This window comes from Alosa pseudoharengus, unplaced genomic scaffold, assembly GCF_046254945.1.
Source record: "Alosa pseudoharengus isolate Yale_2024_CS ecotype anadromous, Long Island Sound unplaced genomic scaffold, YU_APseudo_1.1 YU_APseudo_1.1_scf_11, whole genome shotgun sequence".
NCBI classification, from domain to species: domain Eukaryota; kingdom Metazoa; phylum Chordata; class Actinopteri; order Clupeiformes; family Clupeidae; genus Alosa; species Alosa pseudoharengus.
The window spans coordinates 34,088,939-34,104,465 of NW_027468576.1; the positions used below are offsets into that span (position 1 = coordinate 34,088,939).

Below are 15,527 nucleotides of genomic sequence, written 5' to 3' on the forward strand. Positions count from 1 at the left end.
TGTGTGTGAGAGAGAGAGAGAGAGAGAGAGAGAGAGAGAGAGAGAGAGAGAGAGAGAGAGAGAGCGACCAGAGGGGCTTGGTTACTCCTGCAGGCAGAAAGGCCAGGGAACATGCTGTACACACCACCAGCCCTGTCAACGGCACAGAGTGGCAAGACCAGGTGGGAGGTGTGAAGACCACACTCTGACATGACTGCTATTCTCTCTCTCTCACACACACACACACACACAAACACATATGTTCCACCACACAGTACTGATAACATCATGGAGAGTGCAAAGTGTGAGAGCTAGCAGAGCGCCTCTCAGTAGCCTCAGCATCAAGCCTGGCGACAATCGAGCAACAAATGTGCGGCACGACGTGCTGATATGGTGCGGTTGGCAGGAGGCGTGGGGCTGGGTGGGGTGAGGGGTTCCTGATAAACCATTTTCATTATGACTGCATTAGACACGGTCAGCTCAGAGCGTAAAGTCGAAAGCCCCATTCAGATTGCGAGAGACCAGCCACGAGACCCCATGGATTGATGATGTAATTCAGCGTTTACAGGCGAAATGAGTACTGGCTACAAAGTTTAAATAATTCAAATTTTTTGGTGTCAACAAGCGAATTGCTGGCAATGCGAAAAGCTGCTGCTCGTGGCCACAGTGCTGTGAGATTCCATGTGAGGTTAGCACATCAGACTGAAGTGGTAATTAGCATGGTAGCGGCACAGGGATCAATGAGAATTTCATCAGGGCTTATTAGCACGCACGCTAGCAGCAGCTTTTGTCTGTGGGACCATGGGGTGATAATGCTAAAACACTGGGTGACTCATTACAGAGATATGATTCAGCAGGATAGCTAACTTATCACTTTGTGCATCAGGACACAAACAATTACTAAGATGACTAAGTGACCACACTATCAAGCGCTACTGAGGCCTTTTCAGTGCTTATTCAAATAAAGGCAGAAAGGAAGTCTCTCCCAGCTTCCTTGTCAAAAAGCACAAACAAAACAAAAGGCATTTTGTGTTACTGTGCATGTAATGTGCTTTTGGAGCAGCTATCTATCTGCAATAGCTGGCAGGTTAGTGTACTCCGAGTTCAGTAAATAACTGCCACAGCGTGTGCACACACACACACAAACAGAACACACACACATAAAAAAGGGGGGGGGGGGGGGGAAGGGCTGCTTGTGACTGGCCAATGACGGTAACTGTCGTCCATGAGGGATGTTACTCACCCGTTCCAAGTCTTTGAAGTCTTCGTCCAGTTTGGTTCCCTCGGCGCCGCCGACCTTCTCACTCACCATCTGTGCAGGGAGACAGAGACAGAAGGGGGAGAGCGAGGGGGTGAGACACGCTTTGCTATGGGCAGAGCTGCCATGACTTGGCACTCGACAGTCCCACTCCCACACGGACAAACACAACAACCAGCCGGCTGCACAAGCAGAGCTGCAATCAGGGTGCATTTCTTGCTTCTGTGTTGGTGCCTTTTTTCAGATGATGCGCCTCATAATTCAGCTAACAGCTTGGAACGGCGACAAAGGGTCATTAAACTGTGGCATCGGTCACCAAACAACCGGCACTTATTCAATCAAACAGACAGAGCGAGAGAAAAAGACCTAAGGGGCAACGTTTACAACGGCAGAATTAAGGGCTGGCTAAAAGCAGTTTGACACATTTTAAAGGCAGAGTCCCCAATTCTAGCAAAAAAGTTGTTGAAAAGTTTGAGCACAACAGCCAATCAAATTACACCCTCCCTTCCATGGTCCTCCGGTAACATGTTGTTTGGCTGGAATTGATTATGGCTCTGATCGGACCATGGTGTTTATTTCCTATTCACAGAGCCAACTATGTAGAACACTAGATTTCTCTGGTGAGTGTACACTAGGGGTGTAACGGTACACAGAAGTCACGGTTCGGTTCATACCTCGGTTCGGACATCACGGTTCGGTACGAGTTCGGTACAGTGGAGGGAAAAGCAAAACAAAAATGCAGAAAGCATTTTTTTTTGTACATGTCTCAGGCTGTACCACCTAGTGTCATACAGTCTCTTCCCTGAGCTATCTGCAACAGCCTGAAGTGTGTAAGATGTAGGCTAAACAGTACAATAAGTACAATAAGTACCCAGACTCCATCTGTAACTTGTAAACAAAATAAGACAATCAGCTCTAAAACTGAAAATAGGCCTACAGCATCTCTTATTTCTGAAAGTGCAAATTACATAGAAAAATGATTTTTAAAAATCCACTTAAGCAAGACCTTCAACATCTGTGTTTAGTTGTATATGGAAGGGTCTACAATTTGCCTCAATATTTTTTTTATTGTGTGTAAAGTAATAATCTAGCCTACTAACTGTGAAAATATCACACTATTTTGCCTTTTTAAAAAAAACGAAATTGCTCTCATTTCATAAACAGACTACAACTAGAAGTCACGTGACTTTGCCCTTTGACGTTAACTCACCGTAGCATGGTTTGTTTATTAGCCTGGTTAGCGTTGTCACTTTATTTTACTGTCTATGCACTTAACACTACCAGAACCTCATGTGAGAAGTTACAAGTTACCCCAACATAAAGGTAATTACCACGCGATTTACATAGCTTTCTGTCATTACGAAATCATTTAATTTAAGCCATAGGTTTTGGCCCTATTTGTATGTGTATCCAAAGGCTGCTGAAGCGCAGGGGAAGTTTTTTCCCCTCGTTTCAGTGATTGGTAGCCTACATCATCTGGGTGATGGCTTCGAATATGTGTAGCATTTTTTCCACTCACATACCCAACAACTGCTGAACAACGCCGACACACAGTTTCATCTTATCCACCACTCTTTCGTCTGTACTAACGTTACTGTAACTGAAGTTCTTAAACTTGCGATCTTAAAGAGACCAGCGGATCCTCTAACTCTTGTGGGTCTAACCTTAGTGCTGCTAATGACTGACGGACTCGACCGACGACCTGACAAAAAAAACATAGGCGCCAATCAGAGCTTCAGAGCTAAGGCGAGGCTACAGATTAGCGTTAGGTGTCGCTAAAGAACTCCCGTAACTCTCGCTACTTAACAGTAATTGCGCATGACATTAATTAATCCACACACGAGTTGTATGTATTTTTATACCGTGTATTCTCCGTGTAAATTCATGCACCGAACCGTGACGCCCGTACCGTTTCGGTTCAATACGAATACATGAACCGTTACACCCCTAGTGTACACTCAGAACAGATCGGCTGAAAACTGTGGAGGATCAACTCTCTGAATCTGACAAAAAAGTATCCTGGATCTCAATTGCAGACTGTAGCTTGAACTGTAAAAGTGGCTAGGGAATAGTGCAGTGAACATCTGGTGAAATCAAGTTGACAGGGCAGTAACTAGTTCCATCACTCCCATCTTAAGACAGTAGCTGGTTGCCAGATTAGTTGAGACTGGATAAATGGCCTTCTGAAGGGCCGTAAAGACAACCTAGTGGGAGAGAAATATTCCCTGCCACAGAGGCAGCTCTAAGGTCACAGGCAATGAGGCTGATAACACAAACTCCTCTGATATGCCTGCCCTGCCTGCAATTTGTCACCCTCTGACAGGTGCTGAGGTATTGAACTGAACACAGCTTAAAGCAACACCAAAGAGTTTTTTGTACCTTAAAATAATGTTTCCAAAATAGTTTCAGTGGTTCATCAACTTGTAACAGGGTGAACGGCACTTCTGCATTCGCTTCGCGGCCCTCTATCGGCTATAACCGCACTATGCAAGTTTGCCTAATCGGGTAGCGGATCTGTAGTTCGATGGAATGAGACATAAGAAACTACAAATTTGACTTGTGTTTGATGTCGCAATACATCGTACTTTCATAAATCATGCAACATATTCTACCTTGTCTGTGGACATTGTTATTTGCAAAGCCGGTGCTGTATAAACAAATAGCGTGCGTGCGACAGAGGGAAAGTTCTTTGGTGTTGCTTTAAACAGTGTGTGTATACTCGGGCTGTGATCATAAAGATGATTTTTTTAGCATTGCTTTATGTGGGTGGATAATGGAGAGAAGGAGTAGTAAAAAATGTCTGAAAGTCACACTGTAATACCATCTCTATCAGTTAGATTACTAAGATCATCAGCTAGATCACTTCCTCAACGACATCAGCTATCACATCCTCAATCATCATGATGACGGTTAGACCACTGGTTGACCATGAAGAAAGTTACCATGGAAAAAGGGTTAGGCTACAGTATGTGATGCATCTTTAATGTGGGCGTTTGGCTTTGTCACAGCTTCCCTACCACTTCTTTGTTCACAAAAGAAGAGAATTTGGTACACTGCACTCAAAGTGAGGGAGACTCGTCTTCCCCCCCCCTCCCTCCATTGTCTGGAACCCCCTTGCGACCAGCACTTTTACAAGCTTCATCAAATAATGCAACAACCAGATTTTAAGATGTCAAATGCCTAGGCAAATAGATGATGTGAATCATCAAGCATTACTTTCGCTATCATATCAAGCATTACTTTCGCTATCATATCCATATGCAAACACCTTCCAAAGGTCAGTGTGCACAGGGACGTGAGATAGAGGGTTGCCTGATACGACCTGGCTGCAGCTGACTCGGGGACAGACCGGGCCCTGACCTGGTGCAGCTATGTGTTGCCAGGAACAGTATGTAAGATTGCGGCCAAAACTGGTACTGCAATCACTTTCAAATTACTGTAGAGCGGTGTATCCCCTCCCCCTCCCCCCTGACTAGCAGAGCTGGCAACCTGGATGCCGAAACACTACTGACTTCGTGATTAGTAGATAGGTGGAGGGTGGCGCATCAGGCCAAAACACAACATGACAACATCAACATCAGTTGAGGGCTGCAACTTCACTTTTTAAATGACAATATCCTGGCCGGACTACTGTTGTCAGTGATATAAGTATTTGAAATGAACATGATGTCTAGTGACATATCAGGGCCATTTTATGATTAATTGAAATACATTTATTACATACGGTTCCTTTAAGGCTCAAGATCACTACACACAAATGTGCGCCTATGCATGCAATTGCTTCGTTCAGACATAGCTGACCGTTTATGTTGTTCAGATATATGGCCCAAACGTTTAACATCCACAGAACGTCCGGTCTTACACGTATGTCTGAAAGCCCTAAATAACTCCAGCCTCAAAGCCCTTGTCTTTCCAAATTTAAATTGGATAACTTTTCCTAGAGTGACCCAGACATTCAAAAATTCTGTTTCTAAATTCAAAATTGACTTGGTTTAAAATGGTTTAAAATTCGATTAAGCTGCTTTTTTTCAGGGGTCTATTAAAAGGCAGGTAATCTTTGACCAGTACGACACCTGCTAACATTATGCATGAGAAATATAAAATATTAAATATCTGAGACTAGCACCAATTGAGCATTTCTCATTCTCGCTACCTTGTACAACACAGCCAAAAGGAGACCAGAGACCAGAATATTACTTTACGTTTGGCAACTTCCCCACCTGAGGACAATAGAGTTGCACCTCCTGAGACACAGGATCTGCCCTGCTGTAGATCATGGCTGGAGCACTACCATTACTCTGGACTAAGCTTGCCTAGTTTATAATTCAGACACACACACACACACACACACACACACACAAAACATACACACAAAAACACATACACACACACACACACACACACAAAAACATACACACAAAAACACATACACACACAAAAACACATACATACACACACACACAAAAACCACACACACACACACACACACACTCCACAGTCTGTGGAAAAAACCCTTTCCTTCCAAAGCCAGGGCTCTTTTCACACTGTAGACGTGTGAAGAGAGTATACCCTCCTCTCTCCTGCGGCACCCCTGAGGCCAAGTACTTCCTGATATGTACAGTCTGTACAGACACTCAACTCACTACCTGCAATTTCACGTCAACAAAAGCATCTCTGCAGTACTGACATAATCTGATCAATGCATTCTTCCTACAGTGTTTCCCAGAGAACTGAATTCCATTTGTGGTGGTTGGTTTGCAGAACTACCTTGAATGCAACAGTTTTTACCAAATTAGCACAGCGTGGTTAAGATGCTAACCAGATTTAAGCACAATTTAGTACAACCTGGAAAATCTTTATGTGGTGGTTATTGTTGATATTGTGGTGGGCCGCCACAAATAAGTCAATGTATGGGAAACACTGCTTCCTATTTCCAAGTAACCCTCTAAAATGTTTTAGCAGAAGCACTGGGTGGCCACTGCAAACAGTCTGAGTAAGAGTCTGAGTGCACTGCAACCCCTACAGAAGCAGGTTGTGCTGTGCATACCTTTGGTAACCTTTAGGTTCAAACTGCATTGCTAATAGTTGGAATAAGGGGTTTTGTCTGAACACGTTAGAGCCACAGCTATGACTTAACCGCTCAGGGAATCCTAGGCTTGTGTGAAAGCCATGAGCAGTTCTCTCCAACACACTCACTCACAGACACACATACGTATACGCACACACACACACACACACACACACACAGAGCATCAAAAACAGCAGTGGCCGACTCACAGATGTGACCCGGATCTAAGCCGGATCCGTCCCAGACTCTGCTGCTTTTTTGGGGCATAATAAAGTTTTCAACCAGCACATGCTGACCGTTGCAAGGGTTTCTCTCCTCCAAGGCAAGGTTCGTTTGAACAGTGACAACACTCATCATGCTTTTCAAGTGACATCAGCGAATTTGTTAATTTAAAACACATGCCTCTTTTATGGAGGGGAACTCAGGATAAACGCGCGCGCACACACACACACACACACACACACACTATAGCAAGTTTTTTTCCCCTTCATGTTTTTCCCCCCTCCACTTTTTCTTTTCTTTTCTTTTTTCCCCTCAAGCTTTTTTTCTAGGTCATCCATCTGACCATAACAGTTCTGAAGGTTTCTGTTCAAGGCAAACCACTTCCCTTCCTGTGAAAGACAGCATAATGCCTCTCCAGCACATTCTCCAGGAGTGGTCACTCCCCCGAATGTACAAATGAACATTTTAGTACCAACTCCATCTAATGCACTGAGCTGGTTCGGCAACACTGCACAACTAAATTAAAGAAAACACACATCAGTACTCAAAACATTGGAGTCACTCCCGCAAATGCATAAACGAACAGTCACAACTGCCAAGTTGCAGGGCTTGACCAAAGGAAGAGCCCAGCTGTATATTCACCGGTACTCAAAACACTGTTTTATGCTGCTGCAATGAGGAGGGATGTTTAGGCCACAGGCTGTGATCTTCAATTATGAGCAAACTGAGATGAGTCTGATACAGTCTATACCCATAGGGGATTTTCACTCCGCAGTGGGCGAAGAATGGCTGTTTGTATAATGTATATCAATGACGAAAGCAACAGTCAGGCACGGAAAGTGGGATTAATAATTAAAGACTTTCCTTCTGTGTCTCTCCCAGTCCCTCTACACACGAGAACTGAAGCATATCATCCAAATGGCTTTAGCTCATGGGTGGGTGTGGCATGCCATTTGATAAAGTCAGGGTTGTAAACTTAGGCAAGCACGAGGCAAACATGATACACAAACAGCTCAGCGGTCATAGGTAAAAAACCAACCCAAATGCAACTGCTTTGCCATATGGCCAGAGACTAAGAGAGGCCTCATGGAGTTGTGTCATTCTGAAGTAATAAGCCTGAAAATATTGAAGAGATCACCGCTGTGTGAGCCATAGGTCAAAAGACTTCCCAATTAGACCATTGTTCACTTTGGTGAACATTAACAAAAGTCAACTGGGAGAGAGAAAGAGGGAGTTTTGGAGTGGAGGAGGGCCTGGTCATATGAATGGGTTTTTTTCACGACTCAACTCCGACTGAAAAGGACATGAAGTCACTGTGACACAGGCTCACGCATTGCATACGTTGAAGAGGAGGAGAGACGCAGGAGCAGAATCGCTCTGTGCTGAAGAATAGGGGGATTGTGGTCAGTCAATGAACGAGCAAGCATGACAGTGAGTCAGATTCCTGCTCAACACCATAGATCTACTCCCTCGAAAGCACTTACAATACATACGGGAAGGCATCTGTGTCAAGCTGAAAGTAACCCACATTGCTTCATTCATTACATCATTTCATTAGAAATAGGCTGCTTCATACCAAAGTTATTAACTATGGAACAGGCCTCCACTAATCGTGCGTTCCATTTGTACATGTATGCTGACGGTTTGTGACATTTCGTAACTTGTGAAATGACGTAACTTCCTTGTCGTAAGAACTCGCCGTAAACTGGGGGTCCTTTGACTTGTACGAGATCGCTTGTCATCAGACGAGTTTAGGGGGGCATGCCGTTGCGTAATTTTGCGTAACTTCCTGTTTTTCGGACAACTTACTACTCCTAAGATTGGACAAATGGATCGTGCCATTATGCTAGTCAACAAAAATTAAACCAGCAGTGATCAAGTCAGTTGGGGTAACCCTTCCAAAGGGGTTAGGGAGAGCAGGGCCTGTTGTAACAGTGGCAATAACTTTTACGAGACGGTCAAGTAAAAAGCCAGCAGCACTCAGCAGCCCAATGGGTAGCATAACCATGGCAACCATGGCATGACACAAACGCTTGCTGGGTACATTACCATATGTGACCTAGAAATTCATGAAAGACAAAATCACAAACAGCAACGGAATGCTTAACTGCGTCTCAGCCTGAACATTCTTTCGTATGAGCCCCCACTGAGAAAGGGTACATAGGCTAGCACAAACAGTGCAATGGGGAACATATGGAAATGTGTGACTGCGCACATAATTTGAGTGAGTGGGTGTGTGGGCGGTGGGTTGAGGAAAAAGGAAGAGGGCAGGCAGAAAAAAAAAGCCAAGTGCGCTTGTTGAATGTTTTCAACTTCATAAGCTTACTACCGTGGTTCATTACTACAACTAGATTCATATCATCTAGAAGTTAATTTAATGAAAGGAAAAAAAAAAAAAAAACTTCCTGCGTCCCAAAAGCGACCTATTTTGTCTCAGATAGGCAAAGGAAACCTTGACCAAACAAACTGTGTGTCAGAGTAGGAATGCGACTTTCCTTGGGAGTCTGCCTTGCTGGCTCTGACAACTTGTTTTTCTCTCCAGTATTGATTGTAATGGTATGCTGGCACCAACCCACAGCTGCACTGCAGTCCCAATTACCCGGTGAGCCAGCCAGGATCCGTATGGCTCACAAACAGACAGGCGAACGCTCACTGCGCCTCTCTGCCCTCCATTTTCCCCTGCCGGTTGACGGCTGCTCTCTCTCTCTCTCTCTCTCTCTCTCTCTCTCTCTCTCTTTCTCTCTCTGCCCCTCCGGTCAGACTGACACGTTTCTTTCAATGCGCCCCCCTGCTTTTTATCTGCTCCCCTGGAATCTGGATGGGTTCCTGAGAGGAAGTTGGGCAAGAGAGCCTGCTGTCTTTCCTGCTGAGATCAGCACTGGTGGAGGGAGGGAGGGGGGAGAGAGAGAGACCCTGCCTCATCCTCAACACCCTCACTTATCCCATACAACTCGGGAAGATAAATCAGCTAAATGCAAATAGGAAATATCCCTGTGTTTGCACACTAGTAGGAAATGTACATGCAGTGTAGTCTCACTGACTTGAATCTAATTACGCCACAAATCCTACATGCAAGTGTACATGACAATATGCGGCCATACAATCCTTTAATTCCATTACTGGGCCCTGATATGTTGCAGGCTATTTACCTGTTAGTCAACAGAGACAATGATCGACTGCTTGCCATACACTTTGTTTATGTAGGTCAATGTAGCCAGTCTCTCTTTAAAGTAGGGATCTTGAGACACAGCCTTGTGCTGGATCAAAGGAAACATCCTTCGGGACTGCAGTGGGGGGAAAAAAACACTTTTCTGCTAATTGTAACAGCACAAAATGTTTAATACCATTCAGTCATTGGCTCTTGCAATGATTAAATTCTACGATCCATACAAACATATGACCAAACGTTGATGCCTTTTCCGTAACGTTACATACAAGAGGCAATCATCCCTTCCCGCAAACGTGGCAAATTCAGTTTAAAAGGTATTTGAGGTGGGTTAGGTGAAGTCTGTAGACTTATTGGAGGCGTTGCAGTACTGCATAAAAATTGCTGCCCCAAGATAGCAGCTAGCAATGATAAGTAGCACAAAATTATTCTAACGTTACAGTATACCGTTAGCTCAATTTACTATTAGGGAAAACACTGCTAGCAACCGCAGGTTGTCCTCGGTAAAACTCTCCCTGGAGTTGGAGCTTCCTTACGTTCGCTATATTGGAAAACAACAGCATTATTTATTCCCCCCTCATCAAGAGACACCGTTCGTTGAAAATAAAAGTTATGCTTCAAATAATTAACTCGTTAAATAGACGACAAAGTGTACAACAAGAAACTGGGAAGATTCAAACATTAACGTTAGGCAACTAACTATCGGCATACAAATGTACACTAACAATGTTGTCCAAGTCGTGCCCAAGTTCGTGCAAAGCGAAAGAAGTCATTTAATGTCCAATTAAAACTTCCTAAAGCTTTTCATGATATCGAATTCTCGAGAAAAGATACGCAATTCAACTGACATTATGAATAACTTGCAACAATTAAAGTTGGTTCTTGTTGGTTGTTATTATATGACTGGCTGTTAAAATCGGGGAAAATGGACAGTTAGCAGTTAGCTTTTTCTGGAAGGGTAGAAGCTAGAAGCTGGCTAACGGATCTACTTTGACTAGCCTGAAGCTAGTTCTATGCTAAGCTAGCAAGATAACGTTAGCAGCCGACTAACTTAGAAATGAAGAAAGTTATGAACAAACCTGGCTCGCTTTATAAAACTGTTTCTTTAAGCCCGCGACAGACATCTTGAGACCGTCCAAACGTCTTTAGGTGTTAAAATAAAATCAATTAAATATTAAATGGTTATTAATTTTCTCATATATTTCAGCTCCTGCGCCACTGCTGTCCACAGCTTCCCCAGCAAGACATTACACGGCGTCTAGTAGCTAGTTAACGCTGTCTACGAAGGCTTCGAGCTAGTAGCCATATGCGCATGAACTCAGCGGAATCACAGATAGTGTATGAATAGCAATTGTACTAAGAAACGTTTTCCCAAAGCGTCGCAAGTGTATCCCACTGACATACAGATCTACCAAATTGCTGCTTTGCCCACTCTTCATGTGAATGAATCAGATTTGAAGAACTTTCAGTAAAATACAGCAAGATTTTTCTACAGTCAGAACTTATGCACTGTAGTTTGAAGCATAAAACATCACATATTTGCTTGCAGCCTAATAATATTTGTGTAGAGCCGAAGGCCTCACCAAGTTTCGACTAAGTTTAGGCTATTTTGGTAGGTTTAGCTTAGATTATATATCAGTGATCAGCTGTTAGGATGTAGGTCTGGCTTTCCGATATAAACTTTATCACTATTTTAAAAATCCCCAGCTGTCTTTTGATGGTGATTTTCTGGTTTCTCTGTTCCTCTCATCCTTTTTCATTTAGTTCATCAGCTGAGTCGTTTTCTTAATCTACATCTTTTCAATTATAATTATAATTATTTATTTTATTTTGTTTAAACATTTTGATTATTTAGACCGAATTATTACAGTAGACACCTGTTGACAGACACTTCCTTTGTTCTGTCACTTCAAGTGTGATAGTTCTCACTAACTAGCCAAGCTTATAATAAAAGTTAAACCCAGTGTAGGTGCTGGGGGGGGGGGGGGGCAATAGATTACTTTATACCTATTTGTCATGTGTCGTTGTCATACTTCGTCATAGTTTAATAGTTCCCCACTTGCAAGTTTTTCATAAAAATAAAAAAAAACTTTAAAAATGCTTTTTTTGAGATCACAAAGTAAAACGGGGTAATAGGCTACCATTCGTGGCTCTCCAGCACCGGCAACTGGTGAAAAGTGGAATCGAGCTCATTCAAAATTCTCCTGCAGGTGGCAGTATTGCACTTTCTTTACGTTGTAAATGCAGAGGGGAGAGACGTCTAGTCTGAAAATTTACCTATTTTTCACAACAATCTCGTCTCTTGTAAGCATGATCCAAGTTTACACGAGGATGATGATATGTTGTATACAGTATTTGCAAATAATTCCTGTACACTTAAACATGTAACTTTATTTAGTGGGAGGGTTTAATGATATAGCCGATAAGACCTTATTTGGTATCTGAGATAATGCATAGGCTATCTTAGTTCTTCCAGTGGGTAAATGTTGTGTCTGGCTTTATATATGAACACAACATACTGGTAAAAGAAAGAAAATTAGTTTTTCAGCTCTGTATGCTTGCATTTGGGGCACACACACTCAAAAGCCAGGTCACTTTTGCCTCATCTCTTGACCCTTATACCCAAAGAAAACACCCATGAACTTGGCCATGGTGAGAGGATGTCAGGGCCTCAGACGATGGCTTAACTCTGGGTATGTGAGATGGCATAAACTCTAAGGAAACTACTCTGCCGTAAAGGTGAATAAGGTAGGCTGGGGTAGGAACCCAACAGCAGGGAGAACTCAGTGGGCCCCTGTTTACTCCCTCAAGTCTTTTTCTCTGATACAATGCCCTACTTACTATCTCAAGACTCCATTTGATTACTGTCACTAATTAGATTCATTTACCTTCTCTGGACATTCTATACCACAGAGACATGTGTCTTTCGTCAATAGCTCACTCATAAATTACTCAATCTTTGTCATGCTTTAATTAGAAGCATATGTGTGTGGAGACTGTAAGCTTATCTGCAGGAGATAAAATAACTTGGTTCTTGGAGGCCCCATTTCTGCATTTCATCATCTCACCTATCACAGTGCAGCTACGCAGGGCACAAGCCAGCCTCAGAACCATCACCTGAGACTCATTTAGATGGATAACAAAGAAAACATTCTGGTCAGAGGAAAACCTCCCGAAAACCTACAGTAAAAACAACTTCTCATGGACGGAATAGAAAAAGTCTCAGAAAAAGAAAATACCATGTTTTTTTCTGTAAAAGATCTTTATTACATTCTTATATCCACATATCGGGATCCCCATTGTACAACAATACCATTTAAAACATGTTTTTTCATATCTTATAATTTGTTTTTAATGTCATAAATTATATTTATTAAAATCTACATGTGATTTTAATAATCTGAAATAAAATGAAAGCATGATAGACAGGGGATCAAGACAGGGACAAATTAAATCCAGCACTTTAGCTGCTAACATCTGCTGAGAGTCAGCATTCTGGCAGCTGTAGCACTTGATGTAACTTAACCCCAAGTGAAGAGACTCTTCTTTTTAAAAAAATCTTTAAAAAAAATAGAATTATAGTTCTCCAAGACAAAATGAGAACACTACATTGGTGAGGGAAAAAATACAGAAAATGACAGAAGAAGGAACAAATGATCACAACAAAAAACCCAATACAAGATTCAGAGATTAAAACCCACCGCATGTGTTTCTTACACATGCAATGAATATTTTATATACTTATGTTTTAGATCCTATAAACTTCTACGCTTTCAGGCTCAAACGTCCTGCATTTATATTGATATCAGACAGGGGTAAAGTCTTTGATACTTCGGTGATTAACATTCACGAGAACATCTACTGTACACAGTGATCAAGGTTTAAGGGCTTCTATTCGGTGCAAGGTGTCTTGCTAGGCTAACTGAAGAAGACACTTTTTCAGACAGAGAGCCCAGCTATCTCCCTGAGTGACTGCGAGTGTTAATGTAATTGCACACACCTTTTGTCAACTGCATCCACGGACAGGGGAAAGGAAACATGGCAGTTTGTATTTTTGTTTTTTTCAGGGCATCAAATTACAATTGACAACAATCTAAAACTCTGGACACTTATAGCACGTACTGTACACTGATACAGTCCTACACTGCCTTTTCAAATCCACTGAAGTCAGTTAATGCTTGACTGGCGTCGACATGGTTTGTCTGGTATGACTGTTAACTGTTAACCTGCTGGAGTGCTTGTAGGGCCAGAGAGGCCTCCATTTGGACAAGAGGCTGTACTCTGGAGAAACTGACTGAAAAGACTGATTATTGCACAGTCCCATTATTATGACACTGTCTTGAGCACCCAGGAAACAAGTTCATCAAGAAAGCAAAACATATACAGTAATGAAGAAGGGCACTGTTCCAGCAGTGCAATACGTGAAACGTTCTGCAGTACTTTCAAAGAGCTGGACAGGAAAAATCCAAGTATAACTGCTATCTTCTGTTTTTGTGTATTAACACAATGAAAAAGGTTTTTTTTTCGTACTGTAATCTGGCCCCAAGGTTCATCTGAAATTCCCCTCAGAGGGCCTGGTCGTTACAAAGTGTTTTTCCTGCCACACCAAAATCTCTCAGTTAGAGATATGCATCTGCGGCTAGCTTTTGCAGGACCTCCCTGTTTGTACGCACAGAGGCTGCGAACACTAGAGTAAGCCAAAGGACAGGCCTTTACAAACACTGTACAATGTGGACGAGAAAAAAGATCTGATAAAACTCGTCTAATCTAGAGTTTTAACAAACTGTGGAAAAATACATCTGCATAAAATAGACTTGTTTCTTCTTGTTGTCCTTTGGTAGCTATGTAAAACATGATCTATATATTACCTAAACATATTAATCCCTAACTCAGGGGGGTAGCTGATGGCTCTGTCAACCCTTGTTGCGCCATAAAGTGAACAAGGGATAGTGGGTGTCTGGTTGAAGGACTGGGCGACAAAAGGAAGGTGAATGTACAACATGAACACAATGGTGACCCTGAATCGCATTAGCACTCTCATACATGAAGCAAAAAACACAGGATTAACACACGTGTGAGAAGAGAGAGAGAGTGGGACAGCACACCTCCTCAAAGCCTGCCTGGTTTTTTCCTCGTTTTTTCTTCACCTCCGGTTTTCCTTTTCTTTCTGTTTGTCTCTCTCTCTCTCTCTCTCTCTCTCTCCAATCACCCAAGTTTAAAGAGTCCGGCTGCATCCGCTGCTGTTTCTAAGCCACAGTCTGGGCACCACTTTCCCACAGTCTGAACTTGACTGGGGATTCTTGCAGCACTTTTTTGGGTGGGGGTGGGTGGGGGTGTTGCTGAGGAGGAGGAGAGTGTGGAGGGTGGCCCAACATTCCAGTCGCTCTTCTGCTCCGGAATGCTCTTTTCCAGCTGGAGCCTGCCCTGCACCCTTCTGTCCAGTTCTCTCTCTGTCTCTCTTTCTCTCTCTCTCACTCTCTCTCTCCGTCTCAACGAGGTAGAGCCCCAGCCAAAGTCCTGCATTAGTCTGTGACTGTGAGTCTGAGTTTGAGACACTTCCAGAGGGGGCCTATCAGCAGCAAAACCTGAGCGGGGTGAGGGACCGAGCGAAACCAACCAAAAGATTTCGTCCGAGCGCTAAGTCTGTGGCAGAGGCGGTGGTGAAGACAGTCGTGTGTGTGTGTGTGTGTGTGTATGTAAGGGGGGGGGGGGGTCTTGAGTCAGTTAGTGCTCTTTCATCTGCCTCAGGAATTCACCTTTATCGACCAACTATCAAATTAAAAAATGCCAATCACTTTTCTGTTCTGAGGCTGCCCATGAATTTCAGAGAGGGG

General features: G+C 43.1%; 1 protein-coding gene across 4 annotated transcripts in view; it reads right to left on the reverse strand.

Annotated features, from left to right (window-relative positions):
• Positions 1-10,937, reverse strand: part of sh3gl1b (SH3-domain GRB2-like 1b) — a 28,398-nt gene extending 17,461 nt beyond the window's left edge. For all 4 annotated transcript variants that reach the window (XM_076278986.1, XM_076278984.1, XM_076278985.1 and 1 more), the window contains exons 1-2: positions 10,773-10,937; positions 1,223-1,291 (exon numbers count right to left, since the gene is read on the reverse strand). In XM_076278986.1, coding sequence (XP_076135101.1) covers positions 1,223-1,291; positions 10,773-10,817 — 114 coding nt within the window. In that variant the 5' untranslated portion in view covers positions 10,818-10,937. The remainder of the gene's footprint in view (positions 1-1,222; positions 1,292-10,772) is intronic.
• Positions 10,938-15,527: the final 4,590 nt, after the last annotated feature.